This window comes from Sitodiplosis mosellana, unplaced genomic scaffold, assembly GCF_009176505.1.
Source record: "Sitodiplosis mosellana isolate CC-2019 unplaced genomic scaffold, AAFC_SMos_1.0 Smas_scaffold_11, whole genome shotgun sequence".
Classification (NCBI taxonomy): Eukaryota; Metazoa; Arthropoda; class Insecta; order Diptera; family Cecidomyiidae; genus Sitodiplosis; species Sitodiplosis mosellana.
In genome coordinates, this window is record NW_022595253.1 from 301108 (window position 1) to 315542 (window position 14435).

The 14435-nt window shown below is 34.5% G+C and overlaps 4 protein-coding genes across 4 annotated transcripts in view; 2 read left to right on the forward strand and 2 right to left on the reverse strand.

The window, feature by feature from the left end:
• Positions 1–3844, forward strand: part of LOC129567364 (E3 ubiquitin-protein ligase PPP1R11) — a 4516-nt gene extending 672 nt beyond the window's left edge. Inside the window, exons 2-3 of the mRNA XM_055444180.1 lie at positions 3272–3380; positions 3512–3844. Coding sequence (XP_055300155.1) covers positions 3272–3380; positions 3512–3705 — 303 coding nt within the window. The 3' untranslated portion in view covers positions 3706–3844. The remainder of the gene's footprint in view (positions 1–3271; positions 3381–3511) is intronic.
• Positions 306–2003, forward strand: LOC129567363 (succinate--hydroxymethylglutarate CoA-transferase). The gene is made up of 2 exons (XM_055444179.1): positions 306–729; positions 803–2003. The coding sequence occupies exons 1-2, from the start codon at positions 552–554 to the stop codon at positions 1945–1947; spliced, it is 1323 nt and encodes a 440-aa protein (XP_055300154.1). The 5' UTR covers positions 306–551; the 3' UTR covers positions 1948–2003.
• Positions 3845–8458: 4614 nt separating the features above from the next.
• Positions 8459–10085, reverse strand: LOC129567552 (uncharacterized). The gene is made up of 4 exons (XM_055444604.1): positions 9999–10085; positions 9749–9914; positions 9306–9670; positions 8459–9229 (listed from the first exon to the last, which is right to left on the reverse strand). Exons 1-4 carry the CDS (start codon positions 10083–10085, stop codon positions 8459–8461), a joined length of 1389 nt encoding a protein of 462 aa, XP_055300579.1.
• A 1699-nt stretch (positions 10086–11784) lies between these two features.
• LOC129567553 (MYND-type zinc finger-containing chromatin reader Zmynd8-like) lies at positions 11785–13524 on the reverse strand. The gene is made up of 4 exons (XM_055444605.1): positions 13417–13524; positions 13164–13326; positions 12724–13088; positions 11785–12653 (listed from the first exon to the last, which is right to left on the reverse strand). The coding sequence occupies exons 1-4, from the start codon at positions 13522–13524 to the stop codon at positions 11820–11822; spliced, it is 1470 nt and encodes a 489-aa protein (XP_055300580.1). The 3' UTR covers positions 11785–11819.
• Between the last annotated feature and the right edge of the window lie 911 nt (positions 13525–14435).

Genomic DNA, 14435 nt, shown 5'->3' on the forward strand with positions numbered 1-14435 from the left:
TAATAACAACTAGTCATATTATCATTGAATAATAACAACTAGTCATAACCGTTAGGCCGTTTGTTTTGTAATTTTAAATGGGATTTAGCAAAATCCATTAATTAAATGATATTGATCGTGTGTATTATTAGCGATGCATGTGTGAACTTTTGACAGTTCAATTCCGTAATCGGTGTCAATATCAGAAAAACGCAATTGGCACTTTTGATCTCTCTCTCTTTCGGACGGTCGAACAACTGACGAAATACGTTTAATCACAAACGTCATTTGTGAGTGTGTATCTGTTTGACTATCTCATCTGTATTTATATATTGGTATCAACTAGACTCACACCCATGTCAGCAGTTTTCTTGTTGACAGCAGCGTTTGCCTCTAGCAGTCACGATTATTCTATCGCTATAGAAAAAAAGGTGGTGTTAACATTTTTATAAAAAAAGAATCAGTGTGTTGTCGTCGTCGTGATTTAGTTTGTCGTCATTTCAGTTAGTCAATTTTATTGATCTATTTCGTTTCATGGTGTACGTATTCGGTTCGTTCAAATTAGTGTCGCAATGTTCACGATAAGACGTTTTGCTAAATTGGCTGTTGTTTTCAATAATAATGCACGTCAACAGAATCTTCGCACAAAATATTCTTCCACCGCCACCACCACCACAATCACTGAACACACACAGCCAAACAAGCCATATCCGTTGGATGGGATTCGAGTGCTAGATCTAACTCGAATTGGTAAATGACATTTTGGAATTTTGTAACAAAACATGAAACTGAATTGAAATAAATTGTTTTGCCGAAAATCTAGTGGCTGGTCCATACTGTACGATGATATTGTCTGACTTGGGTGCGGATGTGATAAAGATCGAACGACCGGGCAGCGGTGATGAATCACGCAAATGGGGTCCACCGTTTGTGAAAAACTCCAAAGATTCGGTTTACTTTTTGGCAAACAATCGCAACAAGCGCAGCTGTTGTATCGACTTGAAACACGGCGCTGATATTCTCTACGATTTAGCGCGGAAATGTGATGTTTTGGTGGAAAATTACATACCCGGCAAACTTGACGAATATAATTTAGGCTATGCACACATAAGTCAAGTTAATCCAGCCATAGTTTATTGCAGCATTACTGGTTATGGTGCGGTTGGTCCATATGCAAAACGTCCCGGTTACGACGTTATCGCGGCTTCAATGGGTGGCTTACTCCATATAACGGGCGCTGAAAATGGGCCACCATCTAAAGTGGGTGTTGCCGTCACTGATTTAGCCACTGGATTATACGCACACGGTGCCATTATGGCAGCATTGCTGCAACGAATGAAGACTGGCAAAGGGCAAAAAATCGATGTCAATTTGCTATCGACTCAAGTTGCAAGTTTGATAAATGTTGCGTCCAATTATCTAAATGCACAAAAAGAGGCCAAACGATGGGGTACAGCACACGAATCGATCGTTCCGTATGAGGCGTTCAAAACGAAAAATGGCTATTTAACGGTTGGCACGGGTAGCGATTTACAATTTCAAGCGCTTTGCGACTATCTAAACATCCCACACATTCCAACCGACCCGAAATTCATCAATAACGCTCAACGCGTCAAGCATAGAGCCGAACTGATATCGATTCTTTCCGATATATTCATCGATGAGACGTCACAACACTGGATGTCATTGTTTGAAAATGCGCCATTTCCAGTCGGCCCAATCAACAGCATAGCTGAGGTGTTTGATGACCCGCATATCAAAGAAATCGGTCTAGTCAAATCATTATCGCACCCAACTGGAGGTGAAATAAAAGTCGTTGGACCGCCGGTCACATACAGTGATTCATCCAACACAGCACGAACCGCTCCACCATTGCTAGGTCAACACACCGACGAAATTCTTAGAGACATTCTTGAGTATGACGATGCAAAAATCAACGATTTACGCACACGAAACATTATTCAATGAACATTTTGTAAACAACTTTTTGGAGCAAATAATAAAAAAAAAAAACGATAAGAAAATTCTGAATGTGCTTTGCATCGAAAAGTTGTAATTTATTTTGATTATATGGTGTAGATGTGATGTGGATTAGGCCAATCCTTCGGACACCAATCAAAATGATTGATGGAGAGAAAAAATTACAAGACACACCAAAAACACCACCTCGTAATGAACCAACTTTATGGCTGATAGTCCCCATAGAATATTTCGTATCGCGAGATAAGTTGTTGTTGTTCTTTTTTGCGGCATCCATGTCAATGCACCATGGATAGGACTAGCAAGTTGTTTTTCATATTTTCGTGTATAGACTATATATGTTTGTTGGCTTCGACATGGAATGTGTGTTGTGGTTCATTATATCATACACATATACATTATTTGTATCTATTTTTGAAAACTACGACCAAACACAGCTCCATGCGAAAAAGAGAAAAACAACAGTAAATCGATATTGAGCTGGTTCTCTGCACAATCTCTCTTATTACCACGCGTTTGTTTGGCAAAATACAAATTTAATGAAAACAAATAAATGCAATTGAATTTTGTGACGTCAGTCGCTCGCTTCATATCAAGTTAAAGCCAGATATTGATGTAACCCAGAAATTCTCTGATGAGAATCACAAACATTGAACTTGAACGTCATTTAATACGATGTAAACCGAATAGCGCCACAAAGAATGTAACTCAGTGAAAGTCGCATGAAATCGAATTCAATTTTGTCTATCTACTGAATTCTTGAAATTCGATTGAACTCTGTAATGAAATCCCGAACTGTAAACAAATGACGCACAAGATAACTTGCGCACTCTGTCACAAAATGTCTCAACACAAAAAAAGTTGAACAATGCCGACCTACTTCTTCTTCTTCCCACCAAAATCGAAATCGAGCTGTACAACAGTCGATGCATAGACATTAGAAGAGAATATGGAAATTGATTATGCTTTTAATGCAGCAAAACCGAGAAATAGAACAAAGAAAATGAGAAAAAGAAACATATTGAACGCCCAAAAAAATGTCGACACAACGCACTTACTTACTTGTTACAAGTGAAAATGTTATGTAAATATGATAAGAGCGTCTTTGAATTGTTTGTACTTAGTTAGCAAAATTGCTCGGTTTTATATTTGATATCACGGCCTGATTTTATTAGCAAACATAGCAACAATGTGTACACTTTTCCAATGAAATTGCTTTCTATGTTCGTTTATCCGATTGAATACGAAATTTATTAAATTATTCATTCAATCAAATGTATTTTCATTTTTTTTTGTTTCAAAAATAATCTAGGATGCTCCAGTGCTACGTCTAAATCTACGTCGAACATCGGCCGAGAAAAAAGTGTCATGGAATTCAGATACGGTGGACAATGAAAATATGGGCAAAAAGAAGTCCAAATGTGAGTTTTCAGTGAATTTCCTATTTCATTGATATTCAAAAATTAATTTTAATTTGGAGGAAAAAAACGTGACAAATATGATATCAATTATGGATAAAAAGTTTAATTTTATTCTAACTTCGTTTTTTCAGGTTGTTGCATCTACCAGAAACCGTTGGCATTCGGCGAGAGTTCATCGGAGGAGGACGATGACGAGTGTGAGCATTGTTTCGGCCACGTTGAGAAAAAGAAGAAGAATCAAAAGAAGAACCCCGACGATGGCAATCCGCCCGACTCCAATGGACACGGCTCTCACGACCACTCAGGCCCGGAAAACATCAGTTGATTCATTTAATTCACAAAGTTCCTTCATTCGAAAATCCGTTTGAATCGCTTTTTAATTTATGTATAAATGTAACCTTTTTTAGCATTTAAGACAAAAATAAAACACAAATTGGTGAAGAAAGTGGATTTTCCCAGTAGTAGATCATGTGAATATGCAAACATTTCGAAGAACATTTTTTCAACTGGAATGTTACAAATTCTTATTCTGTAGAATACACAATTTAATAAATTGATTGGAAATCACATTTAATACGCTTTACATGTGACTTGTGAACCAATGTGTTTTTAATTCACCTTTTACCATTTGGGAATATCCATAGCATAGCTAATGTAATTTATTGCCAGTGTCACACTTTTGAATAATTTCAACGTTTGCAACATGGATCCATGTTTTGTTTTATTTATCATCATAAAAATTGACCTTTTTTCTCTATGTTGAGGTAAAGTAGAATTTAAATAAATCAGATCAAAGTCACAGATCTGTTTATTGTTTTTGTTTTGCCTTTAGCTGAATCGCCATCTGAGCACGATGCGCGAATAATTTGTGGGAAGAAATTATCAAAGTATTTCCGATTATTCGGGAAGTATCTTGATCATTTCACACCTCTGTTGGAGATTGGATCGACCATCTCATAATGCAACTCTGCAAAAGTGAGTGGCACAGTATAATGAATATATTCTGGTATAAAATAACTTCATATTTGGCTATGCAGATGAGTCTCTATTTTCGAATCTATTGATCATAAAATACAGCTGTAATCGCAGTCGGTGATATTGACATTTTTTTTTAATTTATTTTATTTCATTTTTTTAGTGTGTATAATACAAAAAATTCTTTCGATATTCTTCGTTGTGAATAAAAAAAAAAGTATATTTCAGATGTGTTAAATGTCTGGTCCGTTTATTTTCCAAGAAGAATGTATCCCAGCTTATCTTTTCGCTTCTCTAGTTTTTCCACTTTTGCTCTGTGGTCGAAGATTTTTTTGATGACATTTTCGTACTCCTTGAGAACTCTCTCTTTACTTTCTGGTGTTGCATTTGTCTCTTCGCTATCACCTTCATCATCGTCTGACGTTATGATTTCCTCTTCATCAGTCCGTGACGAATTCCCCGATTCAGAGGCTCTGCTCTTTCTGTTTGGAAATGGATTTGCTTGGCTTATGTAAACGCCGTGCCGACGTTTTCGAATACCTTGGTTTCGACCATTTTTCTGTGTACCTTCGGTTTTTACTTCGAGCGTTGGCGGATTCTCATTCATGGTTGAATCACCGTTATTATCCAATTCTTCGGAGTCATCCAAACTATCATTCAAATTATTGGTGTATTGATCATTTGCCATTGAATTATTCATGTTCCTTCTGACATCACGCCTGGAAGAAGTTGAGTCATTGCTCGTAGATGGTCCTCTGAACAATGGTTGCTCAGTTTCACGTTGCGCTTCAGTTGATGTGACTGGAGTCTGGAAATCATCGATTGTCTTTGAGCTTTGTCCATAAACACCTGGGAACATATCCTTTAAATGTTGCTCCAAATTACTAACAGTTATTTTCGATGGAGCATGAACAAATGAACCGGCACCGAATTTTTCATCAATTAATTTGATATGTTCCTCCACTTCCTGGAAGAATGAAAAACGAAAATGATTTTGAATGAAATAAAATAAATAATAAAATATATTGCAATTAATATGCAAATAAGTTTTAATTACTTTGTATGCGCGGTTGAGTTTTTCTTGCTTTTTTTTATTGTCTGCATTTTCACGGGTAATTTTGTTCGAGTATGGAAAACATTGACTGAGCAGTACGTCATCTTCTGTTTGCAAACCAAAACATTCAACGTTGGCCAAGCCGTCTTTGATATAGAACAGTTTGGCCGGCCAAATCGGGAATCCATCTACTTTATAGAATACCACCAGATGTGGTTTGGGGCATACAAGTTTGAAGTATTCTTTTTGTGACTCTGATTTGTCTTCTTTCCATAATTCGTAGCAATCGGGACACTTCTGAATCGTTGTAGCTTCTTTGCAACATGTTACTTGAAACTCTTTGGCTTTTTTGTATATCCTAGGATTTTCTGCGGCGACAAATAAATTAAATTTGATTAAAAAGAAAATCGAATCCAACACGGGTTTATTACAAACAAAATGAACACTCACTATTTTTGAAAAAAATCATGTAGCTGCGCGCCAAAATATTGATTTCAGTCAAAAGTGTATCGATGTTTGCATAGTACTTTGATGACTCTTGAATGAGTTTCAAACCAATCGTATTGACATCTGTATTGGGAATTTTCAATTCACTTTGCAAGCACTTGTACTGAAATTTTGATTGATGTTATGATGATCAACATTAATGTTTTTTTACGTTAAACAAAAATTGTTGTTTCAAAATACAATTCCAAGTTTTATTTACTTGTCTTTCGTTACTAAGCTCATCGAAGAAATCCATAAACACAAGTAAATCTTTCGGTTGTGCTGACAATGATGCAACATTTCCATTAGAAGTGGTTAATTTCATGATTCCTACCATTCTTAAGCTGTTTGGGACGAAAAGAAAGAAAAGATCAGCGGTTTTGAGAGATTTCGTTCAAGTTCTGGTGACTTTTGTTTTGTACGGTTAACATGTATTTGCATAAATTGAAAAAACAACAACAGGCAACAAAACCACTAGCCATTAATGCATAACCGACTTTAGGATATAGTTCCAGCATGGCAATAAAATCAAATGACTTGATGCAACATTTGTATACATATATGTATAAAATGAAAATCAAGAAAAATAGCTACAACTAATATTGGTTGTTTGTTATTTTTAAATTGCTTATACCTGCATGTGTCAACGGAAGAGTAAATCACTTTTTTATCTTCGGATCAGAAGATCAATTTTGTTTTTTTTTGTGAAGAACTTCAAATGATTCAATTCTTTTTAAATCGCACTATTTTAACTTGCAAGATAGCGTAATGAACACAATTTGAAATACTAGATTAGCTTAATACCAATAAATTCTGAGTGCACAAGTGTTTGTCAAATGAATTTTATATGGATCGTATTTGCCGACATTCCGAACACACTTCTTTGAAATGACTTCACACTTAAACGACGTTTGAATGCGTATCCGATAAGCTGTTGCTGAACTGTATAACACATACATCCGTTTGGTGCCAATGTATGGATTGATTTGAAAGCGTTTTCGTGAAATGATCAGTCTGCTGTGAGCGCAAAAATACAAATGCTTACTGAAACTTGAATAAATACTTGCACTATCAGTGAACGTCAACGCATCATATTACAAAGTCGATCTGTTCTTGTTGCCTTTTTGTTGTTTCCTTGGAGAAGTCCTTAAATTTGTACCCAAACCTTTTCTGCTCGATGTAAAAAGATGCATTTTAGTTCTCAAAAATGTTGAAATATTCACAAAATGCAAAGGCAAAGATAAGTAGATAGTATTAATAAAATGATATGCATGTTTCCGGTTTTTTTTCTTCAAATTGTTCATGAATATTTGTCATTTTTCCTAAGAATTTTTCGAACCAATCGTTTCCAGATGTGAAAAAATCAGATTCTTTTCACATTCCCTTTTTTATGCTGCTCAAACAATACTGTACGCATATGCTAGCACAATGTTCCTTTAACATACTTACAACATTTCGTACAATTTACGCAATTTCCACCAACTTTATTCAATAAATCATCAGCTACAAGCCTTGAAACTATTTTTCATTCAGCGTGAATTTTAACAAATGTATGGTGTTTGTTTTTTCACAGTATATGAGATCGCGCTTGTAGCGCTTCGCTGAAATCTACTGAAATGAATCTACCCCGTGTTACATATATGTAACGCTTTGTGACAAGTAACGAACCTTGGTACTAAAAATCTAACTAGTGATAATATCATTATGCTATAGCATGTTTATGATTCCTAAAGGATGCTTCTATCCAATGATACTGTTGAATCTAAAGTTAATAGAATTATTTTCAAGTTACACCACTTCAAACTTTTAATTTGTTAAAGAAAAGTGAGTTTTTTCGACATTTCTTTTAATTTCCACTTTTTCCGTCAATTTTGTACTGAAAATCACAAAAGGCGACTTTCGGGAAAACTAGTGGACAATTGAAAAAACTGAGTATGCAGATCTTATTTTTTTCATAACATATTTTGACAATATTTTGAAAATCGGTGACAAAAAATAATTGTGGGTAGATTCGAGTTAAAGTCATCAAAATATTATGTTCCATCAATAAAACTAAAACAATATTTTCGATAGAACAGTAAAATGAAGATTGAAATATTTAAATTTATTCAAAATTTTTATACTTGTGCCAATGATCCAGTTATTCTAATCGACTTAAAAATACTAAAATTTCATATTTTGTAAACCTCCTGAGTTGTAAGGTACGGCCAATTTTCATTGCATTAGAGCGATCAAAATGAAAGAAAAAATGATTGTTTAAAAAAAAAACTTACTTCTTGTACAGTGAATTGGGATGTTTCGATATTCGTTTGATTATTTCAACTCTTTTTTATACATTTGGTTTATTTGAGAACTTGGACTGCTCATATTCAGTGCAGGAAAATAAGTGAAATAAAAAAACAAATTTTTACATTTTTCATTCTTAAATAAAATACTCAATATCTGCTAGTATGAAATCCAAAGAAATTGTGTCAAAAAAGAGGGAAAAACTATCTTTTTCATTCGATGCAGCTGTTATTTGGTTCGTCTTAAAAGATAAAAAAATAAAATAGTTCTTATACGTTTATTTTTCAAGAAATTTTCTAAGCAAAGCCTTTTGTTTCTCTAAATTTCCTAGCTCTGATTTGTGGTTATGTATTTTTATAATCAATTCCTCATATTCTTTGAGAACTCTCGCTTTTTTGTCTGGTGTTGTCTCTTCGTAATCGTCCAACGTTATTATGATTTCCCCTTTATCAATTGTGTGTGACGAATTGCCTGATTCAGAAGCTCTTCTTTTCTTCTCTATTCTTGGTGCTCGACCTCCCGAACTTTTGCATGCAACTTGAGGTTGACGTTTTCGAACACCATGGTTTCGACCATTTCCCGGTGTACCTTCGGTCATTACCGCGATTGTTGGATGGTTTTCAATCATTGTTAAATCGACGGTATCACCGACTTGTGCACCATCATGGCCAGAATAATTTCCGACTACATCTTCAATTTCGAATGAATTTCCTGATTTAATTGGAGGTGATGCATCATCAGCTGTATGGTTATGATTATCCAGTTCTTCAGGGTCATCCAAAGTATTATTTGAATTTTTGGGACATTGATCATTTTCAATGGAATTGTTCATGTTCGTTCCGGCATCGCACCTGGAAGAAGTTGAGCAGTTGCTCGTAGAGGCTCCTTCAAATAATGGTTGTTCAGTACTTGTCTTTGAGCTTTGTGCATAAGCACCCGGGAACATGTCCTTTAAATGCTGCTCCAAATTACTGACACGTATTTTATATGGAGCAGGAACAAACGAACCAAATTTTTGTTTTATAAGTTTGATATGTTTTTCGACTTCCTGGAAATTTGATAACAAAAAAAGCTTTGAATAATGAATAATCTTGAACGATAACTTATAAGTGAATTTTAATTACTTTGTATGCAAGATTGAGTTTTCTTTGCTGAGTTTCATCATTCGAATTTTCACGAGGGATTTTATTTGAATACAGAAAACATTGACTGATTGGTATGTCATCTTCCAGATAATCGCCGAAACATTCAACGTTGGCCAGGCCATCTTTGATATAAAAAAGTTTAGCCGGCCAAATTGGGAATCCTTCGACTTTCATGAATACCACCAAATGTGGTTTGGGGCACACAAGTTTGAAGTAAGCGGTTTGTTTTTTTGATTTGTCCTCCTTCCATGCATTGTAGCAATAGGAACATTTTTCAATGGTAGCAGCTTCCCTTTCGCATTCTTCTTTGAATTTTTTGGCTTTTTCATATATTCTGGGACATTCTAAGACACAGCAAACAAATTATGATTAAAAATAACAGAGGAAGCGACACTTTCTCATTTAAATAAATTAAAACTTACTACTTTTAAAATGAATCATGTAGCTTCGGACCAAAAGATTGATGTCAGCCAAAAGTGTATCGATGTTTGCATGGCGATTTGTTCTTGATGACTCTTGGATACGTTTTAAACCAACTGTATTGACCTTTGTATCGGGAATTCTCAATTCATTTTGCAAGCACTCGTACTGAAGTTTAATTTAAAAAAAAATTAAATATTTCAAATCAAACAAGAGTTTTTACTACATAGTTATATTCGAAATTCTATTTACCTCTTTATCTCTGCAAATCTCATCAAGAAAATCCATAAACAGTAAGTCTTCGCTTCGAATTAATTGTAAGTATGTGGGGCACGGCATTTCTTAAGGAATTTCGGAAGGTTCTGAGATATAACTTGAAAAAAAAGCTTGGTTTTATGAAAAGAACATTGACAGATATGGAAAGAATTAATATCTAAAAACTGAACTGAATAAATTTTGTGTGTCTAGTTTGATATTTTTGAATTGTTCAGCAATATACGTGCTCGCGGCAATGACCCATAACAGTCGATTCATGTACGATATGTATGTATTTTTCACTAAATTTGGACGCTATGCAAAGCACTTTCAACAACAATCTATTGTTGACAATATGCATGAATTGTATAGCAACAACAAAACTACAAATCCATATGGAATACCATACTCGACTTGACTGTGAAATGTAAATTCTGGCATTTCAATGAATTCAAACGGTGTATAAATTTAATGACGTCAAAAATATTTGTTTTTTTACTTATTCGACGGTGAATTTTCTGTTAATTCAAAATAGTTTTATGCTTACACTTTTTATCCTGCTTGTTGCGGGTAAAAGTGAAAAATTTCAAATGCTTCAATTTTTTTTATCCAAACATGTATTCACGGTCAAACTAGCACAATTTGAAAATACTCAATAAATCCAAATACAACGGATTCACTGTTGCCTTCTGCACGTTCTGTCTACAACTGAGTTTATCGAATGAATTTCAGCAACAATTTTCGGATCGTATTTTTCGGCGTTTTGAATGCACTCCTTTGAAATGGTATCATACTCGAACGACGGTTTAGTGCGGATGTGTATATAAACTTGCCGAACTATGTAGCCCAATACGTAGCATCTGTTTGGCGCCAATATTTGTTCACTTTGTAACAACAGTCGGACACCTTTTTTGTTGTCATAAAACACAATGAAAAACCTTGAATACAAACCTACATTTTTTTCTGCTTGACGTACGAAGATGCATCTACGCTTTCAAAAATGTTAATTTATTAACCGTTTTTTGAAACTTTGTCGGAATCTCGTAAAAATGATCTACAAAATGCAAGTTAAAGACAGAACCACACTAGAATGATATGCAGTGTCGAACAAAAATTTTACACTCGACCATAAATTTTATTGCCGAGCATTTGGACTCTTTCTGAGAGTGTATTATCCAAATGATGTATGAAAAAGGACAGGTAGAAAACTGCACGTACATTTCATGAAGTTAGGACTAAACAGATGCCGATTTCAAATAAAAAAAACTAAATAGAGAGCTAATAAATTATGATCATTTAATTTAAACAGTTCAATTGCATTGAAACAAATATAAACAATGGTAAATAGATTTAATCTCAAAGGTCTTTGATAAACTCTGTGGATTGATATTCAGATTATTGTCGTGATGTATCAAGACACAATTGGAGTTCCTTCGACGAACGCATATATGCGTCCAATAAATGTAGAAAATTCATAAATATGGTTATCACTTGAAGACCATTAGGCATGAAATGAAAATGCACTTTATATAAAAAGCGTATGGTGTTTATGTTTTCGAAATGTGCGGCTGTTTTTTCTAAGTAGCGCTCTAATTCTTTATGCAATTTAGGCCACGCTTTTGAATTCTGCAACATTTTGCTTCAAGTTAGTATAAGTCTAAATTCTACTGAACTATTATGTTTAATCAATAAAAAAATAACACATATTCGATGGAAAAAGTAAATGAATTTATTTAAATTGTTTGTTCTCAAATGAAGCTTGTTCCAGCAAAATTTAAGTATATATTGAAAACTATCTGAACTATATCAATTCTTCGTTCATTTTCGAAGAAGTATTTTACCAAGCTCATCTTTTCGTGTCTTTAGTTTTTCCAATTCGGCTTTAAGGTCGTAGATTTGTTTGTTGACATCGTCGTATTCTTTGAGTACCAGAACGAGAGTATTTTCTGGTGTTGCATTTGTATCTTCGGTAGCTACTCGATCTTTGTCTAATGTTATGATTTCTTCTTCACCACCCCTTGATGAATTTCTTGATTTAGAGGCGTTACATTTTTTGTTGTTTTGCAATTGATCTGCCTGGTTTTCCATCAAATCGTTTCGACGTTTTCGAATATTTTGGTTTCGACCATTTTCCGATATATCTTTGGTTTTTACCGCGATTGTTGGCCGATTTTCATTCATGCTTGTGTTGCTATTATCACCGTTGTAAGCTTGCAAGACGTTGTCTTGTGCATCAAGTTGACCAGATTGATTTCCATCTGCATCTTCAATATCGAATGTACTCTCTAATTTAATTGCATGATTTTGATTACCCCATTCTTCGGCGTCATCGGAAGAATCATAGGAATCATCATTTTCTATTGAAATGTCCATATTGCTCTCGGGTAATGTCGACAAATTACGGTTGAAAGTAGTTAAACAGTTGCTCGTGGATTGTTCTCCAAAAAATGGTTCTTCAGCTTCGCTTTGCGCTTCAGAGGATGTTGCTTTTGTCTGCAGAACATCGGTTGCACCTACGCTCTCTGTATAAACACTTGGGAACATGTCCTTCAAATGCTGCTCCAAATTACTGACTTGTATTTTATATGGAGCAGAAACAAACGAACCAGCACCGAATTTTTCTTCGATTAGTTTGATATGTTTTTCGACGTCCTGAAAAATTGAATTTAATGAAAAAATGTCTTTAAATGAAAGCCACGAGAGAAGAGTCAGTTTTAATTACTCTGTATGCGCGGTTGAGTCTTTCTTGCTTGTTTTTGTCGTCTGAACTTTCACGAGGAATTTTATCTGAATACAGAAAACATTGACTGAGCGGTATGTCGTCTTCCGTTTGATCACCAAAACATTCAACATTAGCTATGCCGTCTTTGATATAAAACAGTTTGGCCGGCCAAATCGGAAATTCATCCACTTTATATAGTACCACCAAATGTGGTTTGGAACATACTAGTTTGAAGAAAGCTCTTTGTGTTTTTGTTTTGTCTTCCTTCCATGCTTCGTAGCAATCGGGACACTTTTTGATAATAGCAGCTTGCTCGAAACAAATTTTCTTGAAAGAATTGGCAATTTTATATATTTTCGGATTTTCTGTGGTGTGACAGAATGAAATAAATTTGATTAAAAACAAAATTGAATGCAAGAAAAAAGATTAAAAATTATTACCTTTAAAATGAATCATGTAGCTTTGGGCCAATTGATTGATGCTAATCAAAAGTGCATCGATGTTTGCATAGCAATTAGATTTTGATAAATCTCGGATACATCTCAAACCAATCGTATTGACTTTTGTTTCGGGAATTCTCAATTCATTTTGCAAGCACTCGTACTGAAATTTTGAGAAAAAAAAATGAGTCCATGTTAAATTAGTCTATTTTAAATCATACAGGAGTTGTTACTTATTCGAAATTTGATTTACCTTCTTTTCTTCACTTATCTCGTCAAAGAAGTCCATGAACACAAGTAAGTCTTTCGATTGCGTCGAATCGGATGCAACTTGATTTTGAGAAAACGGAGAGCATACCATTTTTTACAGCTTTTTGTGACGAAAAAAGGAATGTTTGGCGATTTAGCTTAACTCAATATTTTGGTTCAAAATTGGTGTTTTTTAAAAAATAATTACACATATTAAAATAGACTAGAATTTAAGCACAGGGAATGGTTTCTTCTAAGATATTATTCACTAAACGGAATGATTTTAGCAATGCTCATTTTAGCAACGATCGATCACTTGAGAAAGACACCAATCGCAATATGTTTGCATGAATTGACACCCATAGAACATGAATTGACACCCAATTGAGCTCTTTATCCATAACTGAGACGGAAAAAAAACTCAGAGCAAAAAAGAGACAAACAAAGTTACGAGCAAAAGTGACACAACTCAGCATTGGGTGAAATAGACGTTTTTTGTATTTTTCCCGCTACTTGAAAGAGATAACGATTAGGTGTCTTGGGCATTATTGTAGAAAATAAAAAGAATTACAAATAAGCCGAAGACATTTAGGCGCTATCTCTTTCCAGTATTGAGAAAAATGCAAAAAACGTCTTTTCCGCTCAATACTGAGTTGTGTCACTTTTGCTCACAACTTTGTTTGTCTCTTTTTTGCTCTAAGTTTTTTTCCGTCTCAGTTATGGATAAAGAGCTCATTAGGGCTCATTAGTGTCAATTGAAAAGTAACAACAAGACCAATATTGCCTACGATACGGAGCACAAGACATGATATTGTTTCGTTTAACTTGTATTCAATATTGGTTTTTCTGTTATTCTTGAATGGTTTCATACTTACTTTATGTCACCAGAAGATCAAATCACTTTTTTATCCTCGTAACAGAAGAACGTTTTTATTTGCAGAAAAACTGAAGAATTTCAATTAATATTTGAAATTGTAGGTGGAATTCACTTTCAAAACTGCTAAACCAACACAACTTGAGAAT